At 38.8% G+C, this 20,637-nt stretch overlaps 1 protein-coding gene and 1 pseudogene across 1 annotated transcript; both read left to right on the top strand.

The window, feature by feature from the left end:
* Positions 1-3,003: 3,003 nt before the first annotated feature.
* Positions 3,004-12,161, top strand: LOC105055479 (E3 ubiquitin-protein ligase HAKAI homolog). Its single transcript, XM_010937314.3, has 3 exons — positions 3,004-3,372; positions 6,717-6,775; positions 10,502-12,161. The coding sequence occupies exons 1-3, from the start codon at positions 3,106-3,108 to the stop codon at positions 11,694-11,696; spliced, it is 1,521 nt and encodes a 506-aa protein (XP_010935616.1). The 5' UTR covers positions 3,004-3,105; the 3' UTR covers positions 11,697-12,161.
* A 1,548-nt stretch (positions 12,162-13,709) lies between these two features.
* On the top strand, positions 13,710-20,416 carry LOC105055541 (uncharacterized; annotated as a pseudogene).
* Positions 20,417-20,637: the final 221 nt, after the last annotated feature.

Here is a 20,637-nt window from a genome sequence, read left to right as displayed (position 1 = left end):
AACTTTTTGCGACGAAATTTTTATTTCATCGCAATTATGACGACGAATTTTTTTATTTCGTCATCCTTCTAGCGACGAAATTATTATTTCGTCACCATTATAGCGACGAAAATTTTTTTCATCGCAATTATAGCAACGAACATTTTTTTCATCGCAATTATTGCGATGAAATTATTTCGTTGCTATTTTTGCGATGAAAAAATAGTTTCGTCGCTAAAAATTTTATCTTTTTGCAACGAAATTTTTATTTCATCGCAATTATGGTGACGTATTTTTTTATTTCGTCACAATTATGGCGACGAATTTTTTTATTTCGTCGCCCTTCTGGCGACGAAATTTTTATTTCGTCGCCATTATAGCGACGAAATTTTTTTTTCATCATAATTATTGCGACGAACATTTTTTTCGTCGTAATTATTACGACGAAATTTTTGCGATAAATTTTTTTGCGACGAAATCCGTCGCTAAGTTTTACGACGAATTTTATTTTCGTCTCAAAAAATAAGAGAATATTTTTTTTAATCACAATATTTAGCGACGAAATTATTTTTCGTTGCAATTTTAGCGATGAAAATTTAAGCTCTTGCGACAAAATATTTTCGTCGCTAATACAGCACATAACTTCGTCGTCTAGGTTTACTATTTTTTACGATAAAATAAAATATTTTCGTCGCTAAGATCTTTTGCTACGAGACTATCTCTACAAATTTTTAGCGACGATATATTTCGTCGCAAATACTTTTAGCGATGAAAATATGATTTTTAGCGACGAAAAAATTTCGTCATAAAAAATCAAATTTCTTGTAGTGATATACTTAGATTGATACCGACAATTATAACATTAAGAATCTACAATATGATCTATGTATTATGAAGATAGTTGATAACATATTAAAAATATTTTCACCTATCGATATATTGAATAATATATGCATGAAATATTTTATTTTTATTATTAATAAAAAAGGAGATAATATATGCTATGGCTAAGAGCTCGTGGTTCGGTACGTAAGATATTATTTATTCCGACCCATAAGCCTCGTCATTTTATCCATCTAAATTTCGATTCAAAAGATGCTTCACATATGATTGGTGGTTCCTTTCTATATAAACCAGCTCCTTAACTAATAATTAATATGGGACTAATAATATCCTTCCTTCTATACTACAATGTAACCCTTTAGCTAAGAAAGAGTCTATGTATGGATGGAAGATGCCTTTCTCCTTATTTTTACCATATATGCTATTAAAGAAGTTTGTGTATGGATGGAAGGTGCCCTTCTTCATGTGAAATATTATCCACTTTGGCCCATGGATCTCACAATTTATCTCTTTAGATTTCAACACAAAAGACATCACACGTAAAAAGGATGTTCCCTTTCGATATACGTCAGAATTTTCTTTGACTTACAACCAATACGAGACTAAGGATGCACTTCCTCTTACACCACAATATAGTTTCCAATCAAGAGAGAGTCTGTATAGAGATAAGTAGGGCTGAAACCGGATCTGATACGGATTAGATATCAGTATATCTATACCTATATTTATTTTGTCTAGTGAATATAAATACGAATATGAAAATTATTTGGATATAAAAATTCATATCGATATTTATTTTAAATAGATACGAATACAGTTTGAATATTAAAAGTATGGATATAATTTAAATAATTAAACTTTATGACTACAGAATCAAAAATATTACTAAATAGATGATAAATCAAGTTAATAGCATATTTATATGATTATATATTTCTTTTAAAAATTAATAAGTACTGTGTAAAATTATATAAGGTTATATGTAAATTCGGATATTCGGATATGGATAAGATAATTGTCTATCCATAGATATGGATATAGATATAGATATTAGTCATATCATCAAATTTTTATCTATATCCAAATTGATTCGGATACGAAAATAGATTTGGATGGATAATATCCATACCACTTTTATCTATTGATACGGGAGATGCTCTCTTTCTTATTTTTATCACAGTCCCTTGATAAAGAGGAAGTTTGTGTACGGACAAAAAATGCCCTCCTTATTTTTATCATAGTTTATGTGGTGTGTGGTGACGAGATGAGCCCCATAATTGTAGGGGTGGTTCCTACTTGGCATGCCTCAGTTGCGGATAAGGGCTCGTGGATTAGTGCATGAGGTAGGATGGGTGATTCATTTTCTTACAAGTCAGAGTCTTTGACACAGCCAATATAGGATTAATGGTGCCCGCTCTCCTATACCACAACATAACCCCTCAGTCTACGGACAAGAAGTATCTCATAGTCGCAGAGATGACCCTCTTTTGACGTGCTATCATTGCGATCAAAGGCTCGTGACTAGCATGTGAGGTATTTATTCGTCGTGACTCATGGGTCTCAATGATTTTGTCCCTCTAGATTTCAATTAAAAAGATGTCTCATGTAGAAAAGATATTCTTTTTTCATATATACTAGAATCTCTCTTGACTTACAATTAATGTGGAACTAATAATGTCCTCTCTTTTATAAAAAAATAAAGAAGAGTGTTTATCTGATGCCATATCTCCCTATTTTCATACCAATAAAACATCTATGGATGGAAGAGACTTTCTACATCATGCAACTAAACATATAAAGTCATGAAAATGCACTTCAATAGGTCTTAATTTTTCAACAAACCAAACATTGGAGGATTTTTCTAAGGTACAACTTTCGGAGAATGTCTAGTAAGTCACATTGGATCCACTTGGGCCACCAAACTGTTGTAGTCCGAGCATGCTGGGACTAGTTTAGACCTTAGATCCGAATATGAGCATTTCTCTAGATAACTCCCTACAAAGTAAATATGTACAAAAGTACTTTTATGCTTGCTCATGCTTTGCGCTAGTCCCGGCAAGACAAATGCGGAGACTAGTTCAAAATAATGATATGAATCTTGCATAAGACACCTTATCACTCAAATATATTATATATTAGTCTCTGGTTAAAGATTATATAAACAAGCGCAACATGCGAAAAATAAACCCCACAGGCCGAAAAGATCCAAAGCTCGAGGGCGAAATAACAGAAAAAAAAAAAGAGGAGGAAGAGAGCGAAACGAAGTGAAAGGACAGCGCGAGGATGCTTCAGATCCGGCTGAGCAAGGGATCGGCGGGGGACGGCGGCGGGGCAGCGGCGAAGCCCCCGCCGGCGGTGGAGACGGTGACGGTCGCGTGCCCCGACCATCTCGTCCTGGCCGACCTCCCCGTCGCCAAGAGCATCGGCGCGGTTACCTCCTCCGGCTCCACCTCCGTCCGGTCCGTCGGCCGCCGCTCGCGCCGCCATCTCGGCGAGAGGGTTCACTTCTGCGTCCGTTGCGACTTCCCCATCGCCATCTACGGCCGCCTTGTGAGAAACCCTATCTCAACCCTCATTCGATTCTTTAATATATCTTTGTTTCTTTTCCAAGATCCGGTCACTTGAGCGTAAAGAAAAGGGAAAAAAAGCTTTTTTTGCCATAGATTCTTGATCACAAATACTCTTTTCGGTAAAGAATGCACAAGATTATGATCAAGAAACTCAATTTCAATTTCAATTGGCTTTCTTTAATCTGATTCTTGTTTGCGATGAATTCGTGACATGCTACTCTCTTTCTTGATAATAAATTTTCAAGTTCGCCCCATTTCGTTGCTTTATATCAGCTCGTCATTAACTTTATGTTCCTTCTCCTGGTGATTTAGTTGACGTCCTTATGATCTCAAACTTGAAAGGAAAGAACAATGGATAGGGAATGGTGCATGGGTTTACTGATGAGGACATAAAATAAGTTTCATGATATAAAGAAAAATCTTGCATGTTATTATCAGGAATAAACAACTATAACAATAGGTAGAAGAGATTGATATTTTGTTCAACTTTGAAATTAGTTTATTCAAGCTTTGGCATTGCTTCGAGGGGGATAGAGGTAGGTTGCTCAAGAGGAATATCAACTCTTCACATCAAAGAGACTCTAATTTCTTTGCAAAATCAGAGTAACCATTATAGTGGCTGAACTTGCTGAGCAATACTTTTCACTATAGGGAAAACTTGGCATCCTATAATTAGAATATTTCTTAGTATTACCAGGCATCACTTAATATGGCCAAAATTCAAGATCATAGTATTCCATGCTTTCATATTGAAGATAAAATGGGGAGTTTTGGTTAAAGAAAAGCACTATGATTCGAACTAGTCCATTGGAAGTGTTTATGATATTGATGCTGGCAAAGATGGGGGAATGTTGATTCCGGTTCCTGCACTTGAGGTCAGACGGCTAAGGTGATGAAGTTGCACGATGGTGATACCCGAGTTTTGGCTTGGAAACCTACAAAAAAGTTTCGTCGGAAGTTTTTCGGGCTTGAAAGCTTACCTTGGGGTTGCTGCACCCCTCTATTTATAGAAGAGGAATCAAAGTCATGTACTCCCTAGAGTCTGGCTAGCTTCTGGATATCACGTGCAGATTAAGCCTGGCAAAAGTTATTTCCATTCGAGGCATGATCGAAACGAAGATATCCTTCCTTATTTGGGGGTTTCAGAATTAGAGATAAGAGTGGATTCTGTCAATGGAGAGAGCTACACTTTTTAACTGGAGGTTGGCTCGAACCAACCTGAGTATGCCTCGGCCATGCACGAGGTATGGTTACCTCGGCCAAAATCAAAGTCTAAGCTACTACGCATGCGTTCTTGGTGGACATTGCTTTGGTTTTGTAACGAATACCCGACATCAGCTAGAAATGGCCTTTGTGCTCGATGGAGTCCGATATTGTGTGTCTTTGGTTGGTGCCGAGGAAACAATTGACTGAGGCCGAGGTGGAGATCCACAACATGGGGCTCTTGGCAGGTTGACATGAGCGAAGTAGGGTACTGTGTAGGACTTAGAAATCCTATAAAAAGAACAAAAAGAATCCATTGTGGATCAATGGCTCTTCCATTGTGCACGTGTTTAATTATTCAGTCACTATCAAGACACATGTATCCAATAACACACATTGAAATCCTAGAAATAAAGATAAACTCATGATCTTTATGTTTGAGATCCCTTTGGGTGCAACATACATAAAATGATCTTTATGCTTGTCAACATCATGTCCAAACATAAAGGGTCAAACTCATTTGGCAATTCTCATCCTAGAGAGGGGGATATAAATGATAGAACTTTGATGTTTAAACATCACTTTCAGCAAGTCAAATTGAATTTTTCACATTTGAGTGTTTCACTATAAAAAGATGCCCCCTTATCTGAGGATTCAGAGCTTCCAAATGATAAAAATATTTATTATGTGTCCATTTTTTTGTACATAATTGAAAATTGAAGCTAGAGATGGATGAACTTTCTAAATGTCTACATCCCAAACAAAATCAAGTTTGGAAGCCTTAACAATTTATATATGGTGGAAGGGGATACCTGCTTCTCTTAGATTAGCATGGAAGTGTTCAAAGTGCTCTCTCCTCATGGTTCACTTTTTTGGAAGCGAGATGGCAATAGGGGCTAACAGAACAAGGAGCATCATAATCATGAATAAATTCTATTATCATTGCTCCCTTTTTGTTAATTTCGCTAGGACCATGTTAAGCAATTAGTTTCTCAATTCTAATCAGGCTTTCACATTGGATATCAGCTATAACATGGTTTAATTAATTTATTATCAACATGATGAGCTTTCTTGTTCTCCTTGGAGGCATTTGGTGAATGACATAATGCAGTCTGTCCATACTTACATTTAAGATTCATCCAACCTATATTGGAGGTTGTACCGGTGAGTGATCGATTCCCTATGGTATGGGTCCATATCATGCTGTTAAGGGGTATACTGAAAACAGGGAGAGGGCGGGGGAGAGGGAGAAAAAGAGAGAGGTAGAGAGGGAGGAAGGGAAAGGGCCAACAGAACTATAATCCTAACCTTAGCAGGGAAGAGAGGGGGAGGAGATGCTTACTGGTGAAGCTGAGAGGAGGGAGCGAGCAATGTTGATCGATGGAGGGTTTATAAGCTCTTGAATGATCACGAGCTGGGGAATGAGGCTTTATAATTGAACCGGTGGGAATCGAGAGGTGGACTGAGGGTGGGGAAGGGGTTTTATAACTGAACTGACCTGATCTGCTAAATCATTTTGACTTGGCATTGGCTTGGTTTGGTATGGGCCAAACTGCCTAGTTCGAGTCAATTCAGCGATCACTGTTTAGAGTTATGAATTTATCAAACTGAGGATGTCACCCCAGGCTTGCAAATATTCTTCTAAATCATAGTTAAATTAAGATGTTCTAGCTTATGAATTGCTAGCAAACAACATAACCATCCATGGTTGTAGTTAAATTAAAAAAAATTGTTATTACTTGTCAGCTACCTTTGACTAACTAGTCGAATGCCTAGGGTAGGGTCACAACTTGAGCTGTTGGGTTGGGTTGATGGTTAGCCCTAACTTAACTAAATCTCTATTACTCTCAGCCCTAACCCAATCCAACCCAAAGTTTGGATTGAGATTTATCCAACCCAACACCATATCAAGCTAAGATCAGGTTGGGTTGGGTCTGACCTAGTCAGATTAATTGTGTTAGGTCAGGTCCTTTCTTTCTTGTTTTGTATTACATGTAATGGTCTCCTTGATTGGAATTCCAGATACAGAGGCTGATTATACATTTGAAATTCTTTATATGCATGTGAGCTGCCAGCATATGTTATCCTTTTCCATTTATAACTGTTCTGCTTTTTTCGCAGATACCCTGTGAACATGCTTTCTGTTTGACATGTGCAAGGAGTGATGCTAGCTGCTATCTGTAAGCTTTATTTGGTCTTTACATGACAATTAACTTAAATCTTTTTTTTTCCCCAGTCTGCCAAACAATCTGCATTGTCCTTCTAAGTTGTAGCTGCTTATGCAAGTTGTCTAAATATTGGATTAGTTTGCTACATTTTGCTTTATGATCGGGACTCTTAATTCTTTTGACTTAAATCTTCTTTCTCTTATATGCATATCTTGAAAAATGTTATTACAATTTCTTGCAAACCCTAATTGAGGGTAGCTAACGATTCTTAATAATTTAAATACATTTAATATGCACTCATATGCGGAAAATGTTCTACTTTAAGTTTGCTTCTTAGAATGTTATGCTGACATGCTTGTTAGTGTTGGATAGTTATTACTTGAATACCTTGTTTGCCTTTCATATGCCAGCAAGCTTTTTGGAAAGGAAAAATTGCTTGATGTCTTTTAGTGTTAGTCTGACCAAATCTAATTGGAAGGTTTATTTATTACTTGAAAAAAGATTTGGTGGTGACTGGTGATATCCTAACATTTAAAACCTTGTTTTCGTTAGATGTAAAAATAATATATGGCTGGAGGAAGTGCCAGATATAACAAGTGCATCATGAAGAAGATAAAATTGTGGTGAAATCCACATTACCATGGCACAAGTGGCTTGGATCTGGACTTGGCAGATCCCCATTTTTTTCAAGCCTATCAAAAGATGAGCTCAAGTGTTGAAAGTTCTAGTCTTAATTCTGGCCCAGTATTACTTGAACATGGGGAAAATAGGGATTTTTGCCATGTCCCTAAGTGGACATAGCATTGACACACCCTTGACATATGGGTCACACTAGTGGCATGGTTTTTTGTTTTGAAGGAGATAGAGCAGAGTGCGTTCGCGTGCGCGAGAGAGAGAGAGAAGGTATGTACTTGTTCTTCTCTATGATTGAGGCTTGGAATGGATCTGTTCTCCATTCCTTTCTTGGGTTGGAAGGGCTGCAAATGGCGACTAATTGCTCCTCTCCAGTGAGCTAGGTTTTATGGGAGATTGGGGATTAAAGAAAGAAACAAAGAGAAAATAAGAGGGGGCGGTGGGCTTGGAGAGAGAGAGAGAATTATGTCATTGGATTGTTGAAGCAAAGCAAAGATGCCCCAACTCTTCTTCCACAGTGGGGCCCGTATCAAGTCACATAGTGGCTAAATAAAATTACAGCTCGGAGCATGGGTGATTGGCCTGCATGTTGAAGAAAAACAAAGACGCCCCAATTCTTCTCTCCACAATGGGGTCTGTATCAGGTTGCATGGTGGGCTAAATGAAGTTAAGTTACAGCCCAAAGCATGGGTAATTGACTTGCATGAAATTAAAGCCCAACATTGATAATTTATTTACAACATATTTACTTTCCAGCCCTAAATTTAGAAACCACTATGTATATGTTTGTATAATTAAAATATTGCTCACATCCTCATGTCCAATTTTCTGGAAATTGCCATCTTGGACATTGTAGGAACTTGGGCACTTGACACCTATGTCTTGTGTCCAGTTTATGCTGCTTCAGCTCAAAAACACCAATACACAAATTTGCGGAACGTTTGAAGCAAGTGCTTAAGAAGTGGGTGTATATTTGAGATTTTGGAGAGTCTCCTGTGCAAGTACATTACCATAGGCAGAAATTTCCTCTGGTCTATTGCCCCTAGCACATATGCTTTATTTCATGAACAGCTTCTGTAAAATGTCTGTGCCATTGATATTGAAAAGACATGAGAATAAAGGTGCATTCAAACTCCTTTGGTTCAGATGTAGTTGATGTGTCATCCCTTGGTAAGCTGTTTGGTAAGTTCCCTTTTTTCATAAGTTTTGCAGCATGTGTAATGCACATGGTGGTAAAGAACAAAGGGTCAAAGAACAATACAAGGAGTGTTGATGAATGGTACCCCTGTTGTATTGTTACATTGGCAATGTCTATCACTCTAATATATTATTTGAAGAGTGTATGAGTGCTGGGAAAAAAGGGTTTAATAAACTCTACAAATGAACATAACCAAATTTCTTTTGGTGATGATGGTTTGAGCGAGGAGTTTGAGTTAACGTAGAGATAGATGCAGTTGGGACACATTCAAATTTTATTGTTATCGGAAATGTTTGTAAAAGGGTCTCTGGGCAGTGAGCATTGACAATTTTGGTGTTTACTTTATTGACATGAGTTATCGTTATGGTAGTGGTAAATGTGTTGCTATTGTCTTGTTTTCCAATATGAGATTCCTGAAATTCTGATTATTGGTTAAAGCTCACTTGAACTTATGTTTGGGAATTTGTGGCTTCAGTTCTGTTTTCAGGGAAAGTATTGAGTATGCTATCTTAGCCTAAATATGGAGAATTCCCAGCATTAGTTGGTGTCGCTATGATTTTTGCCCAAAACTCTAACAACTGATTTCTCAAAGAGAATATAAGCTTGACCTGCCATCTAAATAATTACTAATCCGGATCCAGTCATAAAAAAGTGGGCTTCTTTCTTTGGTGGAATGGAAAGATTTGGGGGATTCTGTATAGCTTAGAGTCCTAAAAGATCTCAAATTGGTCATCTGAGTGGGACTAAATGCTGTTTCTATATTGAGAGGGTGATGCATATACAAGGGATTTTGTATTTAATTTTCAATTTTGTTTATTGAAAAATATTGGAGTAATTTCTATGCAATATTTAGAGCTATCTTGGTTTATGTTGGTCCTTGAGTCTTGCCCTTGAGATAAATTTGGTTCTGTGTGGCAAATATTGTCTTCCTTCTTGGTCTAAACCCTCTGCAAGTTTATGTGAGCCATGGATGTTCCCCCGCCTGCCAAAAAGCAGAATTTTGGGATTCAGTCCCGTTCTCTGAACAATCATGTCTTTACTTTCATGGCAGGATTGTCCTCTTTCATGTAGTTGCCTTGACCTTCGGCATCAATTCAGAGAAGTGATTCTACAGAATTCTCAACATTTGAGGATCATACTTTGATTGTTGAAAGTCAAAGCCAGATAGATAAGTCATGGGTTGCTGTTTAATTAGAAGATAATTTCTTCTCCATTTTTCTTCTGAAACTTCTTACTGTTGTTTGTAAAATAATTTTCAGCATATACATCTCCACCCTTCGGAATTTTTGTTTCTAAGAAAAATAGTGAAAACAGTCAGGTTGCAGTATCTTTTGGCTAGCACTTTTAAGTGGAGCCTCATTTTCCCAAGAAAAATTGCAATTTAATTGCTCTCTGTTTTACTGATTTTTTGGATTCTTGGCGTTGAAGCTTTTCACCATGACTATAATCTGATTTCGACATCATTCTAGTCATTAGATATCCTGCATCCCACTTCCTATGAAATATCAACAATCAATCTATATGTATGGGGTGGACCCTTGTATATGGTTGTGGCCTCTGTACCTCAAGATCAGTTCTGACATTATTCCTAACCTTGTCATTACTTACAGCATTTGAATAACCCATTGGTTGGCAGCATTTCATATAATTGCAATGTAGGAGATGGATGACAAATTTCTTTAATACAGCTCTACTGCTCCCTATGCCATGTATTTTTCCTGATCTATTCAAGTCCCTATATTAGCAACTGCTAATGGATAATTATTATATCCAAAAAAACAGAGCTAATGGAGAGGCCCTTTTTATAAATAATTACAACATTTCCTAAGTTGTAGGCCCTGATATGCTGCTATTGGTCATGACTGATTATCCTGAATGTTCTTTTTTCTCCATTCTAATTTTTGCAGTTGCGAAGAGCGAATTCAGAAGATTCAAACTATAAAGATAATGGAGGGCATCTTCATATGTGCAGCTCCTCACTGTCTGAAGTCCTTTCTGAAGCGACCAGAATTTGAATCACATATCCATGAAAACCATGCTGACCTTCTCCAACCAAATGCAGAGAGGGAAGGTGGGAATGGAGCAGATGCAAGAACTTCTTCAACGGACCTGCATAAGCAATCTATGCTGCAAGAGATATCCACTGCTCGTGCTCCACCAAGGTCAGCCTTCTCACCCAGTTCAAATGCTCAGCTCCAGGATCGTGAAGAAAGAACTCGTCGGCACCAGTCCAGAGATCAACCAACCCCGAAGCCACCACTACAGCCTAAGCCGCCATTGTTTCATGGCCGCCAACAGCACCAGCCAGGTGATCCACAGCTGGACAACAACCCCCCCCCTCAGGGCTCTGACAGGCCCCAGAACTGGATTCATCAACCTCAAAGCTTCGATAACCAGAGCGGTCTTTATCAGCGACGAGACTCTGACCAATTGCCTCCAGACAAGCTAGCCGGGGTTCCCATGGAATTTTCATTCTCCAATTACTCAGCTCTGCAATTGCAACCCCCGCAACCACCAAATTATCCAATACCTGTGAACACCAACCCGGCATCGATGCCACCTCCGTCATTTAGCTACCCTTTCCCTGCTGATGGATCTCAGCAGTTCTACAGTGCTCCTTTTGAAATGCCACGACCAGAAATGATGCCAGTGAGTGGGTCAGAACAGGGGTCGGTTTTGGGATTTCCTCCAGCTCCGGCAGGGGTAGCAAGTTTTGCAGGCAGTTTTCCTCGTCCATGGGGCATGGGCCTTGTTGGTATGCCTTCATTAATGGTGGGTCAAGGAGTACCTGAAGGTTACATGAATGTGACAGATAATCAAGGAAGAATTTCAGAAGGTTTACAGCCGAATCATCCTCAATTTGGCAAGGAATTAGAACACCAGGGTGCTTCAGCTACTCACAGTGATGGAAAGGGTGTGTTGGCAGCACAACCGCTATCTCTGCAATTGCCATTACCACCTCCACCACCACCTCCACTGCCACTGCCGATTTCAAATCAACTTAGTACGGGAAATTTCTCCAGTTTTGCCAATGTAAATCAAGAGGGCCACAACTATGGGTGGCAGAATGATAACCGTGGGTTTGGAAATGGTCCAGAGTAGTCTTGGTTGAACATTACTTCCATAGCGTTGCCATGTGCTGCATTTTTGCGAACGTTATTGCTATTTTGTTCATATTCTGTTGATCATTATGCAGTTATCAGTGCTTCTTCTGCATGGCTCTTTGTTCATTTGAAGGTCCTCCTATGTAATTCTTCTGGTTGGCTATCACCTTTTTTCAGCCATATCTGATGCTTTGAACATTTTTAGAAAAAAGAAGGAGAACTTTGCTGTTTGAGTCGTTGTTCTGATGGACGTTCTTGAGCAGTGGAAAGTACTTTTGTCATGCTCGAGGGTGGCTGGAACTATTCTTCTAGATGTTGATGTTTTAGTTGACCGTCTAATTCAGAAATCAGCCAAATCTCTGAAAGTTGTTTATTTTTGACTTGCTGAGCTGCTTGTAATCCGGGAGCCTGCAATCTTGTAAAAGAAGATTAAGCTTATAATGTTATTGCATGTTTATGGTTTTGTATTCAAATGTTTGAAATGATCAGTTTCCAGAGAAATAATTGAAGTGGCCTATGTAAGCTCCCAATGATGGGAATCTACTTTGTTTCTACATGTGAAACTCATATGGTGACGCGCTGTCGAAGGCCATCTACATGTAGCTATGCATCTTGTCTACCTTAAATCGTGGGTCTCGTGAGGTGCATGGTTCACATGGACAAAGGCTGGTCCACACTTTATGTTGGTCTAGTCACTGAGTTTGGTATCAAAGATGTGTGTTACATACCCAGGGCTTTTAAATCTTGTTCTCATAACCGTTGGATAGACGTGGTAATTGTTTTTGTAGTTTTTTTTTTTTTTTTACTAAAATGGATAGTTTATACAATTCTAATATAAACACATTCAAAAGCATCAGAAGAAAGAGTTTCCTAAAACATTCATGGGATATCTCCCACATCAGTCCATACAGTCTTTTTTGTATGCTCAGCTAAATATCAAATATCTCGATGAATATCGAGGGAGTTATAATTCCTCGTCAAATACCAAATATCCTAAAAAATAAGATGCGCAATCGTCCCAAAAAAGTGCTGTTGAAACCAAGCGATTATACCAGTGGAGTCTCCTTCCACCATCAATCTCTCCACTCTGAGTCTCAATTTGACAAAAAGGATACTGGTCTAGGTTGCCTATAGCTCGACTGACGGAACCATACTTTCTATGAGGTGATGCCTGTCAGCAGCCATAAATCTTGAGTTGGGCCTGCAAATCATAAAGCGTACACTCCCGTTACCACTTCTGACGGTGCCATCAAAGTTGACCTCAAAGAATCCGGAGGTTGGGGTCTTTCAAGTAATGAACACCTCCTTAGTCACTGCTGAAGCAGCCAGAGAATCTCAAATGTTCCAAATAGCCGAGGTCGAACCATGCGATAGGCAGTCCACGATCTCCGTGGCTTAAATCGTCGCTCTTTCAAGGATTAGTTTAGCAGATTGCTACATCTTCTCGAAATTTTTTTTATTCTTGATCAACTAAATATAGTAAGTAATATAAGTAGTTCGGATCCCTATGATTCTGGATAACTCAGCCTCTACATTCCTCCGAGGGACCTTCAAGAAATACTGGGTCAGCTCCATAGGAGTCAAGGCTATTGCCGGCAAACCTGCAATCTCCCACACCCGCTGCACTTTGAGACAAGCGAATAGGACATGGTCCATCATCTCCTCCCTCGTAACACAACTCAGATGCATCGATTCAATATTCATACCTCTAGCAGTCAAAATAGTCCTGATCGAAAGGCAGTGCCACGTCACCTTCTAAAAATATAGGCTAGTCCTCGGATGGACTTGCAACCTCCAAAGCCAGGCCCTTTCAAGTCTCCTGGTCGAAGGCCCTCAATACTCCTGATATAGATCCCTGGTCACCACCCTCGGCATCTGCGCCGACCCCCAAACGATCACATCCGGTCACTAACCTCGGCATCTGGGCCTGCCCCAAGCAGTCACATCCATGGGCACCGCAACAGACAACACCCTTACGTTTCGGGGTGGTAATGGTCTTACGAAAGCTTAAACACTTCACCATGGGTTCCGATGTGCCAGGGAACTACACCTGGGCTTCAATCTTTTGCGGCTTTATCCGCTTGGGTCCATTAACAGCTCGACGAACACACCAGACTTTGTTGCGTTCTCGGATCTCTCTCCCGCCGGTTATTTGAACTTGAGACAGCCTCTTCCCGTCCTCTGCGAAGGACCCTTCGTCCATCACCTCGTCCTCCACCGCCTCACCCCCGCCGACGACGCCCTCTGCCGCCTCCTCGGCGGCCGCGCACTCCTTTTCACCACCAGGTACCTCCCTCTCTCTCTCTCTCTCTCGCTCATCTCCTTCTTCTCAATCCGTCTTCTCTTGCTAACTTCTTTCGTCTCTCGACGCAGATGCATCATTGGAAAGCTCAAAAGCCTCGGTTAGTGCCACTCCGCGTCTCTCGAGGCCCCTCGGCAGCTCATCGCTGCTAGGTCCACCCCTCCCACTTTTATCTTTTCTTTCTCATTTTGCTTCTCATCTTGGTGTTATCAGGGTATTTTTGGTTGTTGATGAATGTTGTGGTTGTTTCAGATGTGAGCATGAGAGGGCGGTCGGTGCCATGGCTTGCATAGAGTCGGTCGTCGGAGAAGGCAACTCCAAGCACTTCTTTGTCGCCACCCAAGATGCTGAAATCTGGAAAAAGTTCCAGGAGGTTAGGGTTTTTCTCCTTTTTGATTTCCAATTACGACCGTTACCCGTTGGTATAATCTCTTTTTTGAATTAGTGACTTGTTAATTTCCATTCTCGGAATGTGATGAATGGTTTTTAGATGACTGTTTTAAAGATGTGTTATCAATGCACACCTCTTCTTGCTTCAAGTGCCGACCATTTTCTGTTGGGAGAGTCATTAGATATCGCTTTGAAAGTGGCATATGTTCTTCAAATATTTCTTCTCCTATACCTTTTTAAGTCTGAAAATGAGCTATTTGCAGTTAGATTGCATTTGAGACACCTATTCCAATAGTTTTTCTCTGTAACAATTCTCATGACAATTTTTGAATTGTCAACTATCTAGTTTGCTAAGCTTACTTATGTATCAAAAAAGCCGTGATACTTTCTTCTGTCCTGAACGCAGGTACCTGGCGTTCTTGTGATAGTCTTTGAAACTCTCTCTTTTATTGAACAGCCTTCTGTACTTCAATGCAAATACGTTAAATCTAGTGAAGCAAAGTGCTTGCATGTGAGTGAATCGGAATATCAGAGGTTATTTAAGAGGGAATTACAGTATGAGTTGGCAAATGATTCTCGGGGTAAAGTTTTGGAAGAAGCATTGAGCAAGATAGATACTCCAAAAAGGACGCTTGGTGTGGCAGAGGAAAGTAAATTTAAAAGGAAGAAGGCAGAGGTTATGATTTATCATTATCAATATTTATGAGTACAACTTTCTTATACTCACTTATTGAGTGCTTGCTCGGATGGTATCACCTTTTGCCACTTGGGCAAAAGGTCAGGAGTTTGCTTCTGGTTGGAGTCAGGCCCCATGGTTGGGGTGGGTACAGCGTAGAAAAGGTGGGGATTAGCCCATCCTAGTCTCAGACCAAAAAAAAAAAAAAAAAGAAAGAAAGAAAAAAAAGGGGGCATTTGGAGATCCAAGCAATTGTATTATCTTTGGAGTGAGGAAACTGAATGATGGATTTTAGTTTTTTCTTGAGGTTATATATGCCACCAACTTGAAAGTCCTTTTTCCTCCTGCTCAATTTATACCAATTTTTTTTATGCTTTCAAAGTTTTTTTTTTAAAATAATTGTTTGCTGTTTCTTCTTCTTCTTTTCTAATCTATCATCATAAAGATGGACACAAAATATATGAGCTTTTCAACTATTGTTAAGTCAAGGTTTCTAAATTATATCAGCAAGGGAGTTTGAAAGCCTCCTTTGCTTATTACTATTTTATAAGCATCATGGGTAACTACTGCATATAATAAATAAGTGATGTGAGAGAGGGTAATTACTCTTGATTCATCATGGGAAAATAAACTGACTGTATGATTGTTTAAGACAAATAATTGGTGAATAACTCTGAGCAACAGTCAGAACCCATACATCAGAAAATAATGTATTTTGGACGACTTGATTGATGGATGATAAATAAGAGTGGCATGTCAAATACTATGCTAATAGTGTTTTGATATGCATGAAGGAATGTCTGCAAGCATGTAGAGTGACCAAGCCTTTACCTATTTATGCCTGTTTACTGTACTTCAGGAGGCCTCCTTGTTCAGAATGTTATGCTACACTAGCCACATCTTGTGTGATAGGAAATGTGTATTTATGATAACAAAAATGAGGTATTATGGGCATACAAGACATCTAAGTATAATGGACACGTAAGCATGTGTATTTTGCAGATATAGTTGTTCTTGTTACAGAGATTACTACAAAGAAAAAAAGAAAAAGATTCAGATTTTAGCTATTGGCAATCTATTCTTAAGTTCATTTTGAGCATGTTTAGCAGATAATATGCCTATTGGAATATTGTCTTCAACTAATTTATTCATTGTTCCATGGAAATGTTTAAATCTGTTCTGAAGAAGTATAACTTTGTCAGTGTCAAAAAGTTAGCCTTCCTAGTGCATGAACCATATTATTAAATTGATTTCTTTAGTGAAACAGTAGATGGATATGCAAGATTTATGTTTACTCATTTTTTGAATTATTGCTATGTGTAATGTATCACAGGGCCCAAACCCACTTTCATGTAAGAAGAAGAAAACGAAAGATGACTCTTCAGTCACACTAAATGAGGTGAGTTGATATCAGTATGTTTTTTTGTGAATTCTTGATTGTCTTGGGGTCATCTACAATCTGTACTTACCATTTTTGTAAGTTATTTATTGCCATTCTCTTTCATGCTCCAGTGGAAAAATAGTGCAGTATAATTTTGGAAGTTCAATTTATGAACCTATAACCTTCTATATTCAGCATCACTGCATGCACAAATGAAGAGCAACAACATGAAGCATGAAAACTTAGCTACATATCTTATATATAGCATCCAAAGAAAGCATGAAATAAGCAGTAGGAACTAAAAAAGCACAATCTTCCCACCTCAATCTGTTTGAGCTATCAATTAACAGTTTTAAGATCTCACCTCTGTTTCTTAAAAGTGGATTGATCATTGACCTTCAAAGAGGAGTGATGATATATCTTATTGGTGGATAATATTCTGTTTATTTATGATCTGAGAATGTAGTTGAGAACTAAAATGGAAATATGAAGGGATTTTATGGAAGCTAAAGGCCTAAGAATTATTATAGCTAAATCATGAAGTGGATTGCAGGTTTATTGGGATTAGAAATTAAAATAAGGATTTATTTAAAATTGACAGCCGAGAGGTATCTCATCATGATTAAATCTTGGGGCAACGGGCCTGCTGTATGTCGCTGAATTTCTATCTCACTGGTTCACAGGATAACTTGGTTGTACCCAATACAGACTGACCTAATCTGGCTCAAGCTTCAAATTAATTTGAGTTTCTAGACTGTTTCTAGAGTAACTTTAGTGTCAAATTGAGTTCATTGGCATATTCTTTATGTTGATTTGACATTTAGAGAAGCATGTCAACTTTCATGTTAACATTGAAAGAAGAGGAGGAAAGCGAAAAATGGGGAGAATAGAAAGATGGAAGAGAGAAGGTTCATCTAGAATGTGTATGTTTTTTTCCCTCTACTAAGAAATGATTCTTGGAAAAAGTACATGCATAAGCATGGCAATATAATGTTGTATGACTTGTCCAACCAGTGATACTAGACTTTCTAGTTGCTTGATATTAAATGAACACCTTAAAGAAGGTTGTTTATCTTTCATAAATTATTTATTTGCCTAAAATTGTTTTGCAAAATATTGACTGGTTGCTAGTCGATGATGGTATATTGCGGATTGGCCACAACTAGTTCAATGATCGATTTAATATTAAAACCATGAGAATCATTGAGGTATAGAGCTGAAGAGAATAACTGAATATTATTCAAATCCCCAAATCATCAGAAAGCTCTTCAAACATTGGTAACCAAAATAAGTATTAAGGCTTACAAACATTAGTTTCTAGATGGCTAGTTAGTTTTTTTCTATACCAATCATTTATAATGAAATTGATTAAAATAACTATAATTAATTCTTTTTCAGCTTTTTGCTCCACCAAAAACCTAGACTTTGGTTCAAACCAAGGTTTAAAGTAGCGTAGTATGGAGTGTACTCGTCACATCTCAGTACTACGATATGCTCCCATATCTAGTCATGGTTGATCCGATGTTTGAAACATTCTAGTATGATATAGTATAAGGTTTGTGGAACTTCCCTGAACCAAGCAGTTTCGGGCATGTTGAACTGTACCAACGGCCTACTAGTATGGTTGCAACGTGAAATTCAAAACACCGTTAGGAGGGAGAAGGAAAGGGAGGAAACGAGAGAGAGGGGTGGAGGGAAGGAGAGGGAGAGGGAGAGAGACCCTCCAAAGGCTGCTGCATCTACTGGAGGGCTAGTAAGGAGGGGGAGGAAGAAGGAAGAGAAAAGAGAGAGAAATGGGGAGAGAAGGAGAGGGAAGAGAGAGAGATAGAGTCTCCAAAGGCCTGCCTAGGGCTTTGGAGGTCGGAGTCGGTCGATTGAAGCCCATGTTTCATATTTTCTTTTGAGACATCGAATGAAATTGGCAATGACTTTGCAAATTTTAGTTAGCTTTTCTTTTTCTTTTTTTTTTTTTTTTTTTGCCAACAAAAATGAAGTCGGTAACAGGTTTGCCAACTTCATTGTGGGTCGGCCAAAAAAAAAAATTGAAATTGTGATCGAAATGGGCGCAGTCGCCCTATTTCAATTGATGGAAGGTGAAGAGGGGGATTCGAGCCTCCACAGCCCTTTAGCGGCCACCTCCGGCCTCCCTTCCCTCTCCTTCTCTTTCCCTTCCTCCTCTCTCTCCCTCCTTTCCTTTCTCAGTTCAGAGTTCCCCACTCCTCCGATCATTCTCCATAGCCCTTTAGTGACCACCACCAGCATCTCCGCAATTTTTCTTTACTTTCCTCCCTCCCTCTCCCCCGCTTTCTTTGCTGTATTGGTTCAGGCCTAGTATGGAATGTACTGCTGGTTGACCGGTATGGGATTCTGTTTTGGCATGACGACCTTTGGCATGGTATATGCTCTCGATATACCTCACTACATGGAGTGTCATAATATAGTATGGTCAATTTTGCAAATCTTGGTTCAAACCCACTATTGGTTGACCAACATTTGAGGCTTATGAGGCCTCAAACCACCATAAATCAGATTATTAAGCATTTTTTGTTAGAGAATTGTTTCTTGTTACTTTGTAGAAAATTATGTTTCTGTTTTTTCCTTCTTCTAATTTGAGCATCAACTTTTCATATTAGTTGTGTCAGTAGGTATAACAATTTTTTCTGTTGAAGTATGATTATATAAGGACATGCATACAAACATTTGTAGTTCATCTTTAATCTCTTTCAATCCTGGATTCCCATTGGGAATGTCTAACACCTAGGATTGCATGGGATAACGTTGATTCTTGAATAACCTCACTGCCTTAACTTTTTGATGAGTTCAACACAAAATGGATGTTGGAACAATTCTGGAAGTTGATATTTTGATGGAAGCTTGTGGGCAATGCGTAGGGTGGTAGAGATGATATGACAGATGCATGGAGCATCTTTGTTATTACTATCAGTTGAAGTGGAAAGACAAGTGGATACTAGAGAGTTTGATGTGTGCCATTTGATCACTTACCACACTAGACCTCAAGAGGAGACATATTATCTGCTAAGGAATCTCTATTTAAAGGGCAGATAATTTTCCTAGAGGGGCTGAGAACCCCTTTTCCAGGGTTTGGGGAGGGGGGATGAAAGTTGCCCTGAAGCATTCTATTAGAGCCTTATTGCAACTTTTTCCTTTTATTTTTTTGTTAATTTTTGAACAAATAGCATAATATCAATGTCCAACTTTTGTTCTTTGCTTTCGGACAAGTGTTCAAGATTTTGTTAGGTATTACACTTCTAATCTACTAATCCTCCTAACAAGACAGCCTGCCATAGTATGAACAGCAAAGCATGCAAGTCGAAATAGAGGTTAGTATAATGATGAAATGATTCTTTATATCTTGTTTGAGTGATTGTCATAATTTTATGGTTCATGTGGTTCTTGAGATAGTTCTTTTGGTGTCCCAAGCAACCAAGATTCAAAATGAACCAGCACTACAATGGGAAACCAGCATTACAACCATTCCTTAGTAGACATCCAAGAGTCTCTGGAAGAGAGCTGATAATTAATTTTCACGGTGTCCAAGCTCAGCTACCTGGATCTGAAATGAACCAGTGGCTGCAACTTAAAATACGAAGTTGCAAGCCTTTCCCTGCAGGCATCCATGATCTCAGAAAGAGTGCTAATGACAAGGATGTTACAGTCTTTGCTAAGACCACTCTTGCACTTGCTTGTCTTAAACGAATGAGCGCCATGATGGTTCTATATTTTTTTCTTTTGCTGCAGGATATGATCAATAGAGAACCATGATGGCTGTGCTAAAAGAAGGTAGTGCATAATTAGAGGTTCCAAAGCAATAGTCAGCTTCACTAAAGTTTTTGAGTTACATAAAGAACCAGCGATCAGTATCATTTTTCAACTTTTCCAAATTCCTAATTATTTTAGCTTTTCACTACCCAAAGATTTGGATCACTTTTATTGTTTGCAACAGATAATTCAGAGACCCTATAATTTAACTTTTGGCCGATTGCAAGTTGTCTCTTTCCCATTCTTATGCTGTAGTATGTGATATTGTTTGTGCTGGTCGGCCAGGCAGGTGCTACTAAAAAGAGAGAGGATCCAAAAAAGAAAGAGAACTCACAAGGATGAGGTCGGAGAGCCCGGAATTTGGGAAAAACATGATATTTAGCGAGCAACAGAACGGTTTATTGCTTTCA

The sequence above is a fragment of the Elaeis guineensis genome, chromosome 12 (assembly GCF_000442705.2).
Source record: "Elaeis guineensis isolate ETL-2024a chromosome 12, EG11, whole genome shotgun sequence".
Taxonomy (NCBI): domain Eukaryota; kingdom Viridiplantae; phylum Streptophyta; class Magnoliopsida; order Arecales; family Arecaceae; genus Elaeis; species Elaeis guineensis.
The sequence above is the reverse complement of the archived record's forward strand: the minus strand, read 5'-3'. Positions and strand labels throughout refer to the sequence as shown.

What these genes read in the sequence shown, in the direction of transcription:
- LOC105055479 (XM_010937314.3), top strand. Translation starts at nt 3,106, where the DNA reads ATGCTTCAGATCCGGCTGAGCAAGGGATCGGCGGGGGACGGCGGCGGG. An exon ending in TCGCCATCTACGGCCGCCTT is followed by an intron (nt 3,373 to 6,716) that starts GTGAGAAACCCT and finishes CTTTTTTCGCAG; the next exon opens with ATACCCTGTGAACATGCTTT. An exon ending in AGTGATGCTAGCTGCTATCT is followed by an intron (nt 6,776 to 10,501) that starts GTAAGCTTTATT and finishes TAATTTTTGCAG; the next exon opens with TTGCGAAGAGCGAATTCAGA.